We start from the raw sequence: 16,638 nt of genomic DNA on the forward strand, positions 1-16,638 counted from the left end.
GCCCCTCCGCTCTCCCCACCCAGCGTCTGCGCCCTGCCCTCCCGTCCAGCCACAGTGGGAGGCCGGGTGTCCCCCGCCACTCTGCGGGTGCCGCCCCTTCACTCTCCCCACCCGGCGTCTGCGCCCTGCCCTCCCGTCCAGCCACAGTGGGAGGCCGGGTGTCCCCCGCCGCTCTGCAGGTGCTGCCCCTCCGCTCTCCCTGCCCGGCCTCTGCATTCTGCCCCCCTGGGGCCCACCTGTGAGGAGCGCTTCGTACTGGAACAGGCGTCGCACCACCCGCAGCAGCCGGTGCTTCACGTTCTGGCCGCCTCCCTGCTGACTCTGCTGATCCCAAGACCAGGACAACGAAACTCCATCAGGGACCCCTGCCCCTGGCTCCGGACTCACGGCATCCCATGTGAGCCCAGCCACACACGTCCCAGCCATGTCTTCTGGCCGGGCCGAGCCATCTCCAAAACCAGGATCCCCTCCTCCAGGAAGTCCTCTCAGATTAGCTCTGCCCCACTCTGACAGTTCATTCCTTCAGGCTCACACACTGCTACCTACACTCAGTAATATGTCTCTCCCAAGCCCCGTTAGCGATAGAGAAAAGTCCATGAAGCTAGCGGTTACTGGATCCTCAGCTGGTGGCCATTTGTTGCTCACTCCGATGGCTTTAGGGCCCCGGCTTGCTTTGTGCTTCTCTCCCGGGACAGGAGAACAGCTGCTAAAACCCTCCCCATGGCCAGTGCTCGTGGAGTTGTCAGTGATGGCCCAGGGCGGGATGTTCCGGGTTTTCCCTTCTGCTGGGTCACATTCTCCTCCCCAATCCCCCTAGGTCTGACCACCCGATTGGCATGAAGCCCTTCCATGCCCATCCCCACCCCTGCATCCTGAGAGCGGGTTCCTGGGACGACCAAGGGACCCACCTCAAATTCTCGGACGGCCGCTGCCAGCCGCGGGGCGTGGAGGCAGTTCTCCCCGAGCAGACTCAGGTACCTGTCGAACTGCAGGATGTGAGTGGCGTGGTGCGCAAACTCCTGCTCCCGGGCCAGGAAGACGTCAGCCACCTTCTGTTGGCCTTCCCTGCAGTCAAGGAGAGGGGGACGGGGCCCCAAGAACTCAGGCTCGAGCCCCCGTGACGGTGAGGACCGGCAGGGCATCCCGGGTGGTGGACCCTCCCGCGGCAGGCGAGGGACCAGGCACCTCCTTGTCTTGGCGCCCCGGCCCGTCAGATGGAGACGCCGCTTTACATGGTCGGGGGGCGGGGGTTGCCCGCCCCTCCCCAGCATTCCCCTTGGCAATGGGGTGGGGGTGGGGGCCCGGGGCAGCTCACCAGTGTGCCAGCCTCTCCTCCAGCTCCTCTAGGATCCCCTGGTGAAGGTCGTGGATGGCCGGGAGCTCACTCAGGCCGCGTCTCAGCTCCTCCCGGCCCACCGGGTCCTTGCCCTCGTAGTCCATCTCATCCAAGGCCCTCACGACTGCTCCATGGAAATCCTGAAACCCAGAGAGGCCTGTTACTAATGTGTACTCCCACAGGACTGATTGAACCCAGGCCCCCTGGCAACCGCCCCGCGGCTCTGGAGTCCTGACTCCGTGCTGACTCCAGGGACCTCCTGCCAGGGTCTCAGACCCTGTGAACCGGGGGTGATCACAGGTAACAGATGCCCAAGGAGCCCCCACAAGCTCCTGGCATGGAGCAGGTCTAAAGCTTGCTCATTCCTCCCCTTCCTTGTGGGGACTCCCCTGCCTTGGGTATACCCTGTTCTTTTACGGGACAGGTAAGAAGTGGGGTAGTTCCTTCTCTGAAGAAATATTATACAGCTCTTGCTTTACAACTATCCACCTTTAAAGAAGTTCATGGGCTGCTCTTTCACAACGAAGTCTAAAGAAACTACAGGCGCCTGCTCCCGGGTGTAAAAGCAGTGAAGATGGCGACTGTGTAGAAACCCCCACAGGTGGGGCTAAGAGATCAAGAGAAAGCTGCCTCCCCACCGCAACACAGCTGCGTGAAAAGTGAGCAAAGGAAAAAGCTGAAAGGAAGCGGGATGAAATGTAAACAGTGTCGGGGGTATGGAATTAGGAACCGATTACTTTCCCTCTTCTTGTCTCTGTTTTCTAAAATTTCTGTGAAACGATTAGGTACTTTAAAAATTAAATTTAATAAACATTAACGTTATAAAGAATGTAAGACTTCTTTCTCACAACAAAAATATCTGATCTTCAAATACACAGACCCTTACACAAGGCTCAGCGCTTAAAAGTTATAAATACACGGAATATCCTGAAGCCACCTTGAGTCCTGAAGCAGCAAACATCGGGTGAGCCTCAACATCAAAAGTCACGGTCCAGCCACGCAGATGTTGCTGCTCAGTCGCTGAGCCACGTCAGACTCTTTGCGACCCTATGGACTGTGGCCCAGGAATCATCTGTCCATGGGATTCTCCAGGCAAGAACACTGGAGTGGGCGCTCGTGCCATCCTCCAGGGGATCTTCCGAACCCAGGGATCATCTCTTACATTACCTGCACTGGCAGGCGGATTCTTTACCACTAGCGCCACCCTGGAGTTTGCTCATATTCATGCCCACTGAGTCAGTGATACTATCTAATCATCTCACCCTCTGTCGCACCCCCCTTCTCCTCCTGTCCTCAATCCTTCCCAGCATCAGGGTGTTTCCTGATGAGTCAGCCCTTCGCATCAGGTGGCCAAAGTACTGGTCCAGCCCCAATCCAGAAGGTCAAGCCGCCCTGGCAGCATTCAGGAAGGACAACCACCCTGCCTTGTTCAACTGCCTTCCTGACGGGGACCTCATCAGTGGGCAAGAAGGTTAATCCCATCGCTGAACAGCTGTCACTGTGAGAGAAGTCTTTCGTTACAGAGGTATCTGAAAAGGGCAAGTGCCCAAGAGGCAGGGAGGTGGGTGGGGCGGAGGGAGGGAGTGGAGGAGAGGGAAAGAAAGGGAAACGAGAAGGCAGAGGAAGGGGAATGGATGGACGGAGCGAGACAGATCACAGGAGCGGGGCAGAGACCCAGGGAGACTCTCTGGCCGCCCCAGAACATTGGCAAGGAGGCCACGGTGCTCCAGGAGGGACGGCAGGTATGAGGTTGCAGAGGTCTCCACTTCAACACCGCACCCTGTCCTGCAATGAACTCCTGGTGCTGGGAACGGCAAGGGGGCCACGGGGAGGGCCGTCACCCTCTTGCTGTCCCGAGGAGCTCACCACCCCATCACTCAGGTCAGAAACTCTGAGTCCTCTGGGCAGAGAGAGCATGTGTGTCCTTAAGCGGAGGCCACACGCTCGAGCCATAATTAGAAACCGAATTCCATTGTACCTGAGCAGCCAAAGCCTTTCCTGAAAGCCAGTCCCGGGGGGTGGAGGAAGTATGAGTGACAGGGAGAGGCCAGCTGGGTGGGGTCGGCAGCCAGAGGGCGGTGGTTCTGAATTCTTAGTTCTGCCCAGAGCCGGCTCTGGGACACCGGGGTCGTTCTGAACCTGGAGGGGAGGTCTCTCTGCTGACCCAGCGCGGGAGGACCCACCCACTCCTTCCTTCCGGGTCTCTGTGTCTTTTAGGAGCCAGCCTCCAGCCCCACAGGGAATCCTAAGCCTTGTTCAGTCGCTCAGTCGTGTCTCTTTGCGACCCTGTGGATTGCAGCACGCCAGGCCTCCCTGTCCTTCACCATGCCCTAGAGTTTGCTCAAACTCATGTCCACTGAGTCAGTGATGCCGTCCAACCATCTCATCTTCTGTTGCCCACTTCTCCTCCTGCCCTCAGCCATTCCCAGCATCAATGTCTTTTTCAGTGAGTCAGCTCTTTGCATCAGGGGTCCAAAGGATTGGAGCTTCAGCATCAGTCCTTCCAATGAGCATTCAGGGCTGATTTCCTTTAGGACAGACTGGTTTGATGTCCTGGTTGTCCAAGGGACTTCTCAGCCCTGGCATCCCAGAGAGAGAAACATGCTGACCCGGCCAATCACCCCTCCTGCCCGGCAGCTGGTTGACAGCGGACTTTAACACACTCCCTCTTTGGCTCTGGGCAGGTTCCAGCTCAGCTACCCCAGAAGTGATCACAGGCAAACTGTCAAGCTATCTGAGCCTGTTTCCTCACCTGTAAAATGGGGAAGACAGTGCCACCAAGTATACACAGCGTGAGGCTCCTGAGAGGCTCGTCCTGATGTTTAAAACTGCCTTGGAGACTGTCAAGCGCTATTCCCACAGCAGTAATGCTTCTGCTTTCCTTTATTTTTTTAAAGTAAGTTTATTTATTTTTGGCCGCACTGGATCTCCGTGGCCGCTTGAGGGCTTTCTCTAGTTGTGGGGAGTGGGGCTACTCTCCAGACGTGGCGCTCTGGCTTCTCCCTGCAGCGGCTTCTCTTGTTGCAGAGCACAGGCTGTTACTCTGCAGCAAATGGGATTTTCCCAGACCAGGGATCGAACCTGTGTCCCACTGCACTTGATTCTTATCCACTGCGCCACCAGGGAAGCCCTGGCTCTGCTTGAGATAAGACATCCTCAGAACAGGGCCACGTCTGTACGTTCCCTCCCATCTTCTGACGTCCAGCAGAGTGTGCTATCAACAGAGGAATTTTATAACGCCTGCGGATAGATGGATGGCAGGGCCCTCATTTAACAGAAAAGGAGAGTGAGTCATGGGGGAGCCAAGACCTGAATTGGGTCACCCTGACACGCAGATCGAGTACACAGAAGTGGGGAGAGGGAGGGGGAAGGACAAGCAAAGACAAGGCTGACGGCTGCGTCTGCATCACACTCCAGGGAGCTGAAATATTAATGGCTTTGCAAGCTGGCTTCTCATCTGTAATTAATTCTCACTCAATTGGCTCAGTCCCAAAGGGCAGGACGGCCACCATCAACATGAGTCATTCCATAAACTGGGGCACAATGGGAATTGTTCAGACATCGGTTCGCAAACTCACTGGAAGTGCGGAGAACACACCACCCTGTCCATGGCTCCCTGGACGGTTTCTGCTGTCACCGTACCAGGGGGCCCAGCAACCACCACAGACGGAGGATAGGTGTACTGGGACTGTGATCCTCATCTCTTTATCACTCAACAAGTATCCTGAGCACTTGCTCTGCTCCGAGACGTCAGGGAAGAAGGGTGGGAGCAGGAGAGACGCTGTCCTGCCCCCAAAGAGCGTGCAGTCTCGGGGAAAGGCAGACAGCAACGTGATGATGTCAACACAGGGTGTAAGCGTCCACTGGAAAAGCACCAGGGCGTGCAGGCCCCGGGAAGGAGACCTGGCTTAGCTCCAGGGGGCCACGCCCTGGAGACAAGAGGGGCAGTGGTACGCACTGGGGACAGCAGGTGCAAAGGCCCTGAGGTGCGGGAGGAGCTGAGCTGGCTGTGGTCTGAGTGTGCGGGTGGCTAAGTGGGTGCATGTGTGTGTGCGCTCAGGATGGGAAGCTGAGGATGCTGAGGGCTCAGATGGGACCATCCCACAGGCACCCTGCAGGCTTCTTAAGGGACTTGGGTTTCATCCTGGGGTGATGGGGAATCCTGAAGGGTGCTAAACAGGGGAGTAAAATGACCAGATATCTCTCTTTACAAGTTCACTTTGCTGGGAGAACAAACTGGAGGTGGCCAGTCCACTGTTCTGTGTTCAGTTCTATCTGTTGCCTCTTGACCTGCATACAGGTTTCTCAGGAGGCAGGTAAGGCCCGGTATTCCCCTCCCTTTAAGAATTTTTCACAGTTTGTTGTGATCCACACAGTCAAAGGCTTTGATGTAGTCAGTGAAGCAGAAGTGGATATTTCTCTGGTATTCCCTTGTTTTCTCCATGATCCAATGAGCGCTGATGATTTGATCTCTGGTTCCTCTGCCTTTTCTAAATCCAGCCTGTACATCTGAAACTTCTCGGTTCAAATGCTGCTGAAGGCTAGTTTGAAGGATTTTGAGCATAATCTTATTGGCACATGAAATGAGCACAATTTCACGATAGTTTGAACATTCTTTGGCATGGCCCTTCTTTGGGACTGGAATGAAAACTGACCTTTTCCAGTCCTCTGGCCACTGCTGAGTTTTCCAAATTTGGTTACATATTGAGTGCAGCACTTTAACGGCATCATCTTTTAGGATTTGAAATAGCTCAGCTGGAATTCCATCACCCCCACTAGCATTGTTCGTAGTGATGCTTCCTAAGGCCCACTTGACTTCGCATTCCAGGATGTCTGGCTCTAGGTGACTGATCACACCATCGCGGTTATCTGGGTCATTAAGACCTTTTGTACAGTTCTGTGTATTCTTGCCACCTCTTCTTGATCTCTTCTGCTTCTGTTAGGTCCTTACTGCTTCTAACCTTTATCGTGCCCATCTTTACATGAAATGTTCCCTTGATCTCCAATTTGCTTGAAGAGATCTCTAGTTCCACTATAGATTACAACTGTCTTTTAAAAGTAGATAAATTAATATTTTTAGTTGGAGTTTCAATATCAAGCTCCCAAAAATTAACAGAATGAATAGACAGAAAAGTACACCACTTAATACTGTTAACAAATCAGCACACTCCGATTTGATGGATTCACATCAACCCCTATTGAGATCCCACCTGCCTTTTATTCTTTTTTACAGCAATTGACAAGCTGATCCTAAAGTTCATATGAAGACGTAACAGATCCACAACAGTCCAAACAATCTTCAAAAGGAACAAAGCTGGAGGAATCACGCTTCCTGATTTCAAAACTTACTATGAGGCTACAAGAACCGAGATTGTGTGGTAATGACATAAGGATATTTAGGTTAATGGAATGGATCTGAGAATTCAGAAATAAATCCTCACACATTTATAGTCAATTGATTTTTGACAAGGGTGCCAAGAAAATTCAATGAGAAAATAATCTTTTCAACAAATGGTGCTGAGATATTTGAATATCCATATGCAAAAGAATGAATACGGACTCCTTCTTTAGCTCATACACAAAAGTTAACTCACAATGAAACACTAAAAGTAAGAGCTAATACTATAAAACTTTTAAAAAATGAGAGTAAATCTTCGTGATTTGGGGTTAGGTAAAGCTTTCTTTGCAGAAGACCTAGGTTTGATCCCTAGGTTGGGAAGATCCCCTGGAGAAGGGAAAGGCTACCCACTCCAGTATTCTGGCCTGGGGAATTCCACGGAGTATACAGTCAGACTACACAGATGGCACAACTGAGCAACTTTCACTTTCAAAGCTTTGTTAGATACAACACCAGAAGCCCAAGCAATGAAAGAAAAAATGAATTAGGGTTTATCAAAATTTAAAACTTCTGTGCTTCAAAGAATACTATCAAGGATACAGAATGGGGAAGATATATTTGTAAATCATGTATCTGATTAGGGGCTTGTATACATAATTATAGTAAAAAAAAAAACACCCATTAAAAAATAGGCAAAGGATTTGAAAAGACATCTCTCCAAAAAATATATACAAATGGCCAAAAAACACGTGGAAGGATGCTTAACATCACTAGTCATCAGGGAAATGCAAAATCAAAGTCACAAGTGATAACCGCCCACCAGGATGGTTATCATTAAAAAGACCTAACAACAAGCACTGCGAGAACTGGAGAAACTGGAACGATCACACGACACCGGTGGGAAGGCACTGGTGGTAAAGGATCCACCCGCCAGTGCAGCAGATGCAGAGATGTGGGTTCGATTCTGTATCTGAAAATGGACTTGCGTCCAGAATATTTAAATAACTCCCACAAATCAATAAGAAAAGGAGAGACAAGCCAATGAAAGAACAGGCCAAGGACGTTTTTCAAAAGAGGATTTCCAAAGGGCCAGTAAACAGAGGAAAGATACTCAGTTTCATTCATCATCAATTGAAACAACTTAAGAAACCACAACGGCTGTGAAACAGCACCGACGGCGTGGGAATGCTGGCCAGGGCGCGTGAGTCGGGGTCGTGAGCAAACAGCACCGACGGCGTGGGAATGCTGGCCAGTGCGCGTGAGTCGGGGTCCTGAGCAAACAGCACCGACGGTGTGGGAATGCTGGCCAGTGCGCGTGAGTTGGGGTCGTGAGCAAACAGCACCGACGGCGTGGGAATGCTGGCCAGTGCGCGTGAGTCGGGGTCCTGAGCAAACAGCACCGACGGTGTGGGAATGCTGGCCAGTGCGCGTGAGTTGGGGTCGTGAGCAAACAGCACCGACGGCGTGGGAATGCTGGCCAGTGCGCGTGAGTCGGGGTCCTGAGCAAACAGCACCGACGGTGTGGGAATGCTGGCCAGTGCGCGTGAGTTGGGGTCGTGAGCAAACAGCACCGACGGCGTGGGAATGCTGGCCAGTGCGCGCGAGTTGGGGTCGTGAGCAAACAGCACCGACGGCGTGGGAATGCCGGCCAGTGCGCGTGAGTTGGGGTCGTGAACAAACAGCACCGACGGCGTGGGAATGCTGGCCAGTGTGCATGAGTCGGGGTGTATGTCGCTTCAACCACATTATAAATCTACTCGGCAGCTTCTAATGAAGTTAAATCTACACTCACCCCATGGCCCGACAATTCCCCCGTCTTCCCAGCGGGCACAGTGGTAAAGATCCACTTGCCAACGCAGGAGACGCAAGACACCTGGGTTCAGTCCCGGGGTCGGGAAGAGCCCCTGGAGAAGGAAGTGGCAACCCACTCCAGTGTTCCTGCCTGGAGAATCCCATGGACAGAGGAGCCTGGTGGGCTGTAGTCCACGGGGTCGAAGAGAGTGGCACGACTGAGCGACTAGCCCCTGGGTCTTAGTTGCCGCACGGGGGATCTTCACTGCATCGTGTGTGCATCCTCTAGTTGTGGCAAGTGGGCTCCAGAGATCTGGGGTCATGGCCTGAAGAGAGCCACCCTGACCTCAGAACGTCTCTGAAGTCTCCTATTTCAGCTTAACAATGAATGCATATTTTACACTGTTCTCCAAAATGTGCTGTGCTTAGTCGCTCAGTTGTGTCTGACTCTTTGTGATCCCGAGGACTGTAGCCTGCCAGGCTCCTCTGTCCATGGGATTCTCCAGGCAAGAATACTGGAGTGGGTCACCATTCCCTTCTCCAGGGAATCTTCCTGACCCAGGGATCGAACCCAGGACTCCCGAACTGCAGATAGATTCTTTACCATCTGAGCCACCAGGGAAGCACCCAAATATATCCATGTCCAATTTATTTAAAATTGCGTATCTAGAGCAAAGCAGAGGCTCTTAATAAACGTGCCACGTTTCTTGGGGGACGTCAACTACTCTGCAGGCTACCTACTGCCTACCTGGAGCGGACCCACGTGTGTCCCAGCCTGGAAGGTAAGGACTACACAGAATTCTGCACTGTCAGGCTGCCTGCCCTTCTCTGCATGTTTCTATTATCGCCCCTCCAATCAAGCAGGGAGCAGACTCTCACTCATGTTTCTTTCACTCTCGCATTGACCTGGCTTTGTTCACAAACTGTGCTGAACGGATGTTTGCTACTTTCCTACTAGGTTCTCAGTTCCAGGGGCAGCCTTTCAACTCCCAATGATCAGGCTGCACTCTGGACCAAAGAATCACAAATCTCTGAGGGTGGGACCTGAGCATCCGTGTTTTTTAAAGCTCCTGGGTACCCAGGCACGGGCAGCCTGTGTTCAGGGAACTTACAGGATCACCCATCTGTGGGTCTCAAATGTCAGTGTCAACACAGGTATTGCCTGCAGGGTCCTGAGGACACAGATGTCCAGGCCCCACCCCCCAAGTCTCTGACCTAGAAGATCTGGGGTGGGATCTAAGCATACTTCTCTCCCTCAAGCTCCCGGGAGATGCGGACGCTGCTGGTTCAGGGACCGCACCTTGGGACCTGCTGATGGAGACGAGTCTTTCTCACACTGTCCTCCGCAGAGACCCAGGGGGAAGGGAGGCAGAGGCAGAGTCGACTGTGGCCTCCCCCTGCCTCTGAACAAAAGTGTCTCCGTTTCACCCACTCTTCGTCTTGGTGTCCTGAGTGGCATTCCCTGTGAGAAAAAGCTTCTGTGGCTAAAGACATCTGAGTCCTGCCAGCCGTCTCAGGGTGAGGCCCCGAGACAGAAGAGACTTTCCAAGGTCGCACAGCAATTTTTTTCCCTGTGTTGCATGAAAATTTAAAAGGAAGAGCCAATGCCTACAGTGGGAACCTCCTCTCCTAAGATGCCCCGACAGCTACTGCCTTCACACCTCCCAGCATGGGGAGCCCGTCACCCGCTCACCCCATCAGTTCAGGGGGAAAGAAAGCACGTCTTCTCACACTTGACTAAAATCTGCCTCTCTCTGCTTCTCCCAAAGATCCACGCCCTCTCTGCCCCGGAAGAGCCCAGCAAAGACTTAGAAACCTAACCAGCCCCGTATCCTTCCAAGCTGATTAAAAACTATTTCTGAATGGGCAGGGGCTGCAAAGGTAAGTAAGAGACAGTTACTCTCCCTGTCCCTGAGAAACACAGAATTTTCTTGGTTCTGCACCCACTTCCCCAGGATGAAGCCGTTTGGGGGCTTAGTCTGGGTTATACTTGGGGTCCCCCAGTGCCACTCCCTGCCACCAAACCCACCAGCCCAACCTCCCCTACAACTCCTTCCCCGCACCCGCCTTGCTCGAGTCCTGAGGGCTTGGAGATTCCTGTACTTCCCTTTTGAAACATGAAGCATCGTGACGTTCAGGCTCTGCCTGAAGACCAGCCCTCCAGACACTTCCTGTACAGCCCACACTCCCAAGCCCTCCCCTCTGTGAATTTGTTTCTGCTGCTTCTATCTGCTGAAAAGCCTGTTTCTACTCCAATCCATCCATGTCCATGTCAACATCTCCTCTTCCAGGAAGCCTCCCTGGACGTCACTCCTCCCGCTCACATGACTCCACCCCTCCTCAGACTCCTTGCCGCCTCACTGGAATGTCCCATGTCCATCTGTGTACGGATGTGAGAGTTAGGGGCTTCCCAGGTAGTACTAGTGGTAAAGAACCCGCCTGCCCATGCAGGAGACATAAAAGAAGAGGGTTCGATTCCTAGGTTGGGAAGATCCCCTACTGGAGAAGGAAATGGCAATCCACTCCAGTATTCTTGCCTGGAGAATTCCATGTTCAGAGGAGCCTGGTGGGCTGTGGTCCATAGGGTTGCAAAGAGTCAGACATGAAGTGACTTAGCGCACACGCACGGGAGAGTTGGACCATAAGGAAAGCTGGGCACTGAAGAATTGATGCTTTTGAACTGTGGTGTTGGAGAAGACTCTTGAGAGTCCCCTGGACTGCAAGGAGATCCAACCAGTCCATTCTAAAGGAGATCAACCCTGAATATTCATTGGAAGGACTGATGCTGAAGCTGCAGCTCCAGTACTTTGGCCACCTGATGCAAAGAGCTGACTCATTGGAAAACACCTTGAAGCTGGGAAAGACTGAAAATAGGAGGAGAAGGGGGCGACAGAGGATGAGATGGTTGGATGGCATCACCGACTCGATGGACATGAGTTTGAGTAAGCTCTGGGACAAAGTGAAGGACAGGGAAGCCTGGGGTGCTGCAGTCTATGGGGTCGCAAAGAGGTGGACACGACTGAGCGACTGAGCAACAGCCAGTCTCTCAGAGCTCTGCAGTCAACCAGGCCTGGCTCCGCTTCTCACTTTGGGTAAGTCACCTTCTCTGGGACTCAGTTTTGGACCCACCCAACCACCTGAAAAATAGTTACTGAGCACAAACTGTGCAACTGAACAAGCTAACGTAAGTACACCACCAAGCACACGCCGGAGGCGCTTAGCAAAGCCCCTGTGGCTGGGTGGAGAAAGGGGGGCCTAGCGGGCTCAAACTTATGGCCCACCAGTTTAAGTAAATAAAGTCTTAAATTCGATGCTAAGTCCCTCTAGATCCTGTGTTTGTCCCATTCATGTCAGCACCGAGGCCGCCACCAAATGAAACTCCTACGTGCTGATAAGACAGAGGGCTTCTGAGTGACCCCCCGCTTTCTCTGGGCAGTGTGGGGAGTCGGGCTGGGTCCATGGTGCTCCTGATGCCCCCGACACCCTTCCCCGAGGTCACCGCCACTGAGAGTGGGGGGAGTCGCTGTCAGAGGGAGCACTCAGGAGGACCCGTGAGCCTCTCCCTGCCCTTCTGCACTGTGTCTGCCCAATCCCCTTCCCCACGTCCTTTCGCTCCTTCCTAAGACCCTGCCAGTCCTCAGGCCCCCCGCCATGGGCACCTCTTTTTGCCCAGGGTCCCTGAGAGCCCTCTCCTGGAGCGTCAGCTAACCGCTCTCCACTTAACGCTTTGCATGCACGTCCTTCCCCAAGCCCCCTCCCTCCACCCCCGCAACTTAACCCACCATGTGTCCCCAGGCTTAGCCTGGTCTGCTCCAGTGCTTGCTGCCTTAAGGAGCCAAGAAGTCAGCCGGCCCTCCCTTTCCCGCACTCGACAGCCCACGGTCACCGGGCTCACAGTCCTCAAATCGGCCCGCAGCGGTGCAGGCCACCAGCACTCTTGAGGGGGTCACCCAACAGCCTCCCACGGACCTTCAGCGGATCAAACCCTAACCCCCAGCCTGCCTTGCAGGGCTCGCCCAGACCTGTGCAAAACCCACAGACATGACTGCGTCTACAGCGTCTGAAGGACAGCAGGGAGGTAGTGGTCAGAGGAGGCAATGCAGACAGGGGTGAGGATCAGGTCAAGGAGGGCCTCCCCGGGGAGGGGCCTCTCCTGGGGTCTCAGACAGTGACAGCTTCCAGAGTCACCTCTCCCAGTTGTGTGCTGGCTTCTGCACAGGCCTACAATGTCTTAGCCCAAAGGAGAGATCGAGGGTGCGATGCTCTGCGTCTGCCAGGAGAGGGATGTTTTGCAGATGAGAAAACCGAGAACTGAAGGTGTCTAGGGACCACGTCGCTTCAGAATCTCCAGTGACTCACTGTATGCGAGGAAAAGCAGAAGCCTCCAAGCCTGCATTTTTAGGGACATCTCAGGCTGCTTCTAACCTTGGTTTAGGGCCAGTCACCTGACCCCTCATTCTATCTCCACCCTGCCTTTCCAAACGCACCCATGCCAAGGCTGTGCTGACAGTGCCCATTCTCCACACGTCACCATGTACCTTCAGGCCCGGGAGTGCTCCTGGCTGACCACCTGCCCTCCTCCACCACCCGGGCCTGGTGACTTCCTCAAACTCCATGTCTGTGGCAGCTCTTCTGCCAGCCTTCCTGGGTAAACCCAAGGGGAATAAGTCTGTCCATCCCCACGCGCCTGAGGACACCTGCACAAATCACACTCACCACAGAGCAGCACCGCGGCTCACATGTGCAGTTCTCCTCCCTACTTCCACCCTCCCCCCCAACAGAGAGGGAGACATCTACTCAAGGGCAGGTTCTGGGCCTTCTCCATCCTGGGGATCCAAGGCCTGTCTCAGCGCCTACAGTGTAGGAAACATTCTGGGATGTTCTGTCCAGAAGGAACGGGTAAGTCAGATGGATGGACAGTGGGTGGGTGGGTTGGGGGATGGACGGACGGATGGATGGGTGGGTGGATGGATGGATGGGTGGATGGGGAGTCTGACGTATGACTGGGTGGATAGATGGGTAGGTGGACCACTGAATGGATGGATGGATGGATGAATGGACAGATGGATGGATGGATGGACAGATGGATGGACGGATGGGTGGATGGGAGTCTGATGAATGACTGGGTAGATAGATGGGTGGGTGGACCACTGAATGGATGGATGGATGGATGGACGGACAGATGGATGGGTGGACGGACAGATGGATGGGTGGATGGATAGATGGATGGATGGGTGGATGGGGAGTCTGATGTATGACTGGGTGGATAGATGGGTGGGTGGACCACTGAATGGATGGATGGATGGATGAATGGACAGATGGATGGACGGATGGACAGATGGATGGATGGTGGATGGGAGTCTGATGAACGACTGGGTGGCTGCATACATCATTAGCTGCACACACAGATGAAAGGAAAAAGAGTGGATAAAATCCTGGCTAGATGAGTGGATGAGAAATTGAACAAACAGACAGATGGGCAGGTGGATAAATATATTTAGGACTTGGTTCATGGAAGGACAGAACAAGTCTTTAAACCAGAAGTCAGGAAAATTTCCTATAAAGGCCAGATGATAAATATTTCAGACTTTATGAGCCACATGTGGTCTCAGTCACATGATTCTTCTTTGCCTCTTTTTTCCACACGTGTTTAAAATATGTGAAATCCATTTTTAGTTCATAGGCTGTAAGAAAACAAGATCCTGACCATCAGAATTCAATTCTGGATGACCAGAAATTTTACTATTCCCAGAGGTAGCTCCATCTGAGAGCTACCATATGAGAAACACAAAGTTAAATTCGAAACACAGAAGGTCAGAGGCCATCCCCATCCGCCTCTCAACAAGAGCACAGTGGAGTTGAGGCGTGTTCTGGAATGAATGGGCCCACTGGTCCCTCTCCGCAACGGGGCAGCCTTGGGACTTCAACAGCAGTGGATCTCCATGGAGAAATTCTGAAGAGTACCCACCAACCTTAGCAATCAGACCAAGACCCTGGGGGACGGCAGTGGTGGAGAACATCCCCAAGTCTGTGGTCTCCTTGGGCCGGTGTCCCTGCTAGGACTCGAGTCACACTGGGGTGTTTGCGCCACTTCCCTCCCCATAAGCACTGACATCACAGTGCAGATCCAGACCACGATTTCCCACACGAGCTTCTGAGTGTTTTTTATGGGCTCTTTTTTCCCCTCCTCAGGATACTGTCAGGGATTACCAGCGGCTTCAGCATCTTTCCAACTGGCAGGAAGCAGTGCAAGCCCAGATGGAAGTTTCCCAGTTAGAACCCTCTTAACGAAGTCATAAAACAGAAAGGCCCAGCCCCTCGGACACACAGCCAGCTCAGAAGTAAGCGCGAGAGCATCAGCCATGGGAGAGTCATGCTTCCCGTTGCCATTGCTAAATGCGTCTTTGAGGTTCATCCCTGGGGCCAGTTCGCTTCACACCCGAGGGCATGGGGTTTAACCTTGCACAAAAAGTCCTGAGTCAGAAGGCAAAAACCAGGGGCTGGGAGCACAGACCAGCTGCGCTCTGTCCCCCTCCTGGGGCCCTGGGTGGCAGCAACAGGACACCAGGGTGATGTCACCGACAGGGACCTCAGCGGGATTCAACCAGAGACCTGGCTGGGTGCCGGTGTCTGCTGCCTCCAGGGAGGCCCCCGCGCTGAGGAGCTCCCGACATGCGACGGGAGCGTACCAGGAATCAGGAGACCCGGGGCTTCATCCTGGCTCGGTCACCGCGTGACCTTAGCCAAGTCACTCCCCCTGGGCCTCCATGTCACCACCCACAGAACGTTCAGGATGGACGTTCCTAGCTCTGATGTTCTTGGAAAGACACAAGGGATGATACAGAGCAGCGCGGGACCAGAAGGTAACCTCCGAGGAGCCCCAGACGGTGAGAGAGCTCAGCCGAGCCGCGAGCTGTCACCAGAGCCTTTATGTGAGACGCGCCCTCACATCCCGTGGCTCTGCTGTGCCCTCTTCCCTGCCCCCTCCTTATGACTCAGTCCCAACGCCACCTTCTCCAGGAAGCCTGCCGAGACTCCCTGAGGTTGTCAGTTCCTGCCCTGTGCTCCGGATGATTACCCGTCTCACTCATCTGTCTCCTTCGCTGGCCAGACTGCCCTTGGGGAAGGGCCCTGTCTGATCCCACTTTCCACCCCCAGCTCCCGTCACACAGCGTGTGTCCAAAAAGCATTCACTGAGCTGAAGGGCAGTGATGGCTCAGGGAGACTGCGGGCAGTGTGGTGGGCTGTGAAGGGGGGTCGAGCTGCAGGTCCACGTAGTCCCCAGTCTGGCCTCCTTTCCTCTGAAAAGTCCAGAGGACTGCCCCCGCCCCTCCCACGGGCTCAGGCGTTGCTGCCCCAATGCCAGGGTGACTGAGACAGCCTCTCGCTACCCCAGCTTTGCTTGGGTCTTCCTGCAAACACATCACCTTCTCCCCAGAGGCCTAAACATACAATGCGTGCACACACATGTACGTGTACACGCACACACATGCACACGCATGCCCCGACCACACATCTGAACTCAACACACACAGCTATGACCCAGAACTACACCTGTCTTCCTTCTGTCTTCCTCAACCTGAGGGTCAAGGAGACAGCAAACACCCTTCCGGAAACCTTAGCACGTTCCGCATACGCCGCTCCCCACCCAGGCAGAGTGCAGCTCCATGGGAAGCCCATGCCATCCGCCCCCCGAAGCACAGGGATCAGGGGCCCAGCTTCCCTGAGAAGCCCCGGTGAACGGGGTCTCTGCTAGTGGAAGGCACCTCTGTCTCCTCAACTGCTTTTCTGCCCCTTGTATCGTAGTCGTGTCAGAGGGCAATTCGCTCTGGACAATTGAAGTGACTAACTCACCAGATACAAGTGCTGGAGCATCTCCACGTATCTGCAGGGGGAGAGAGGGTGGAGTGGGCATTAATTCTCGTTCTGCACAAGCCGGGCAGGGGCTGACGCTCTGTTATCAAACTCAAGGCCATGGGCCGCGGCTCAGGGACTCACGCTTTCTCTGAAGACAGCAGCTCCTGCGCGATGACGTGGGCTCTGGACTGTCCTTCCACCTGTGTGAGGAAACAGAGCCGTCAGGAGGGACTGTACCTGGGGGGATGGCAGGACAGGAAGCCCAGCTCCACAGGGACTGTACCTGGGGGGATGGCAGGACAGGAAGCCCAGCTCC

The 16,638-nt window shown here is 54.0% G+C and overlaps 1 protein-coding gene across 1 annotated transcript in view; it reads right to left on the bottom strand.

The window, feature by feature from the left end:
- FGD5 (FYVE, RhoGEF and PH domain containing 5) overlaps window positions 1–16,638 on the bottom strand; it is a 119,739-nt gene that overhangs the window by 30,395 nt on the left and 72,706 nt on the right. Inside the window, exons 7-11 of the mRNA XM_010862520.1 lie at window positions 16,464–16,522; window positions 16,320–16,350; window positions 1,316–1,476; window positions 909–1,065; window positions 237–324 (exon numbers count right to left, since the gene is read on the bottom strand). Of these exons, the coding sequence (XP_010860822.1) occupies window positions 237–324; window positions 909–1,065; window positions 1,316–1,476; window positions 16,320–16,350; window positions 16,464–16,522 (496 nt within the window). The remainder of the gene's footprint in view (window positions 1–236; window positions 325–908; window positions 1,066–1,315; window positions 1,477–16,319; window positions 16,351–16,463; window positions 16,523–16,638) is intronic.

The sequence above is a fragment of the Bison bison genome, unplaced genomic scaffold (genome assembly GCF_000754665.1).
Source record: "Bison bison bison isolate TAMUID 2011002044 unplaced genomic scaffold, Bison_UMD1.0 scf7180017864482, whole genome shotgun sequence".
Classification (NCBI taxonomy): Eukaryota; Metazoa; Chordata; class Mammalia; order Artiodactyla; family Bovidae; genus Bison; species Bison bison.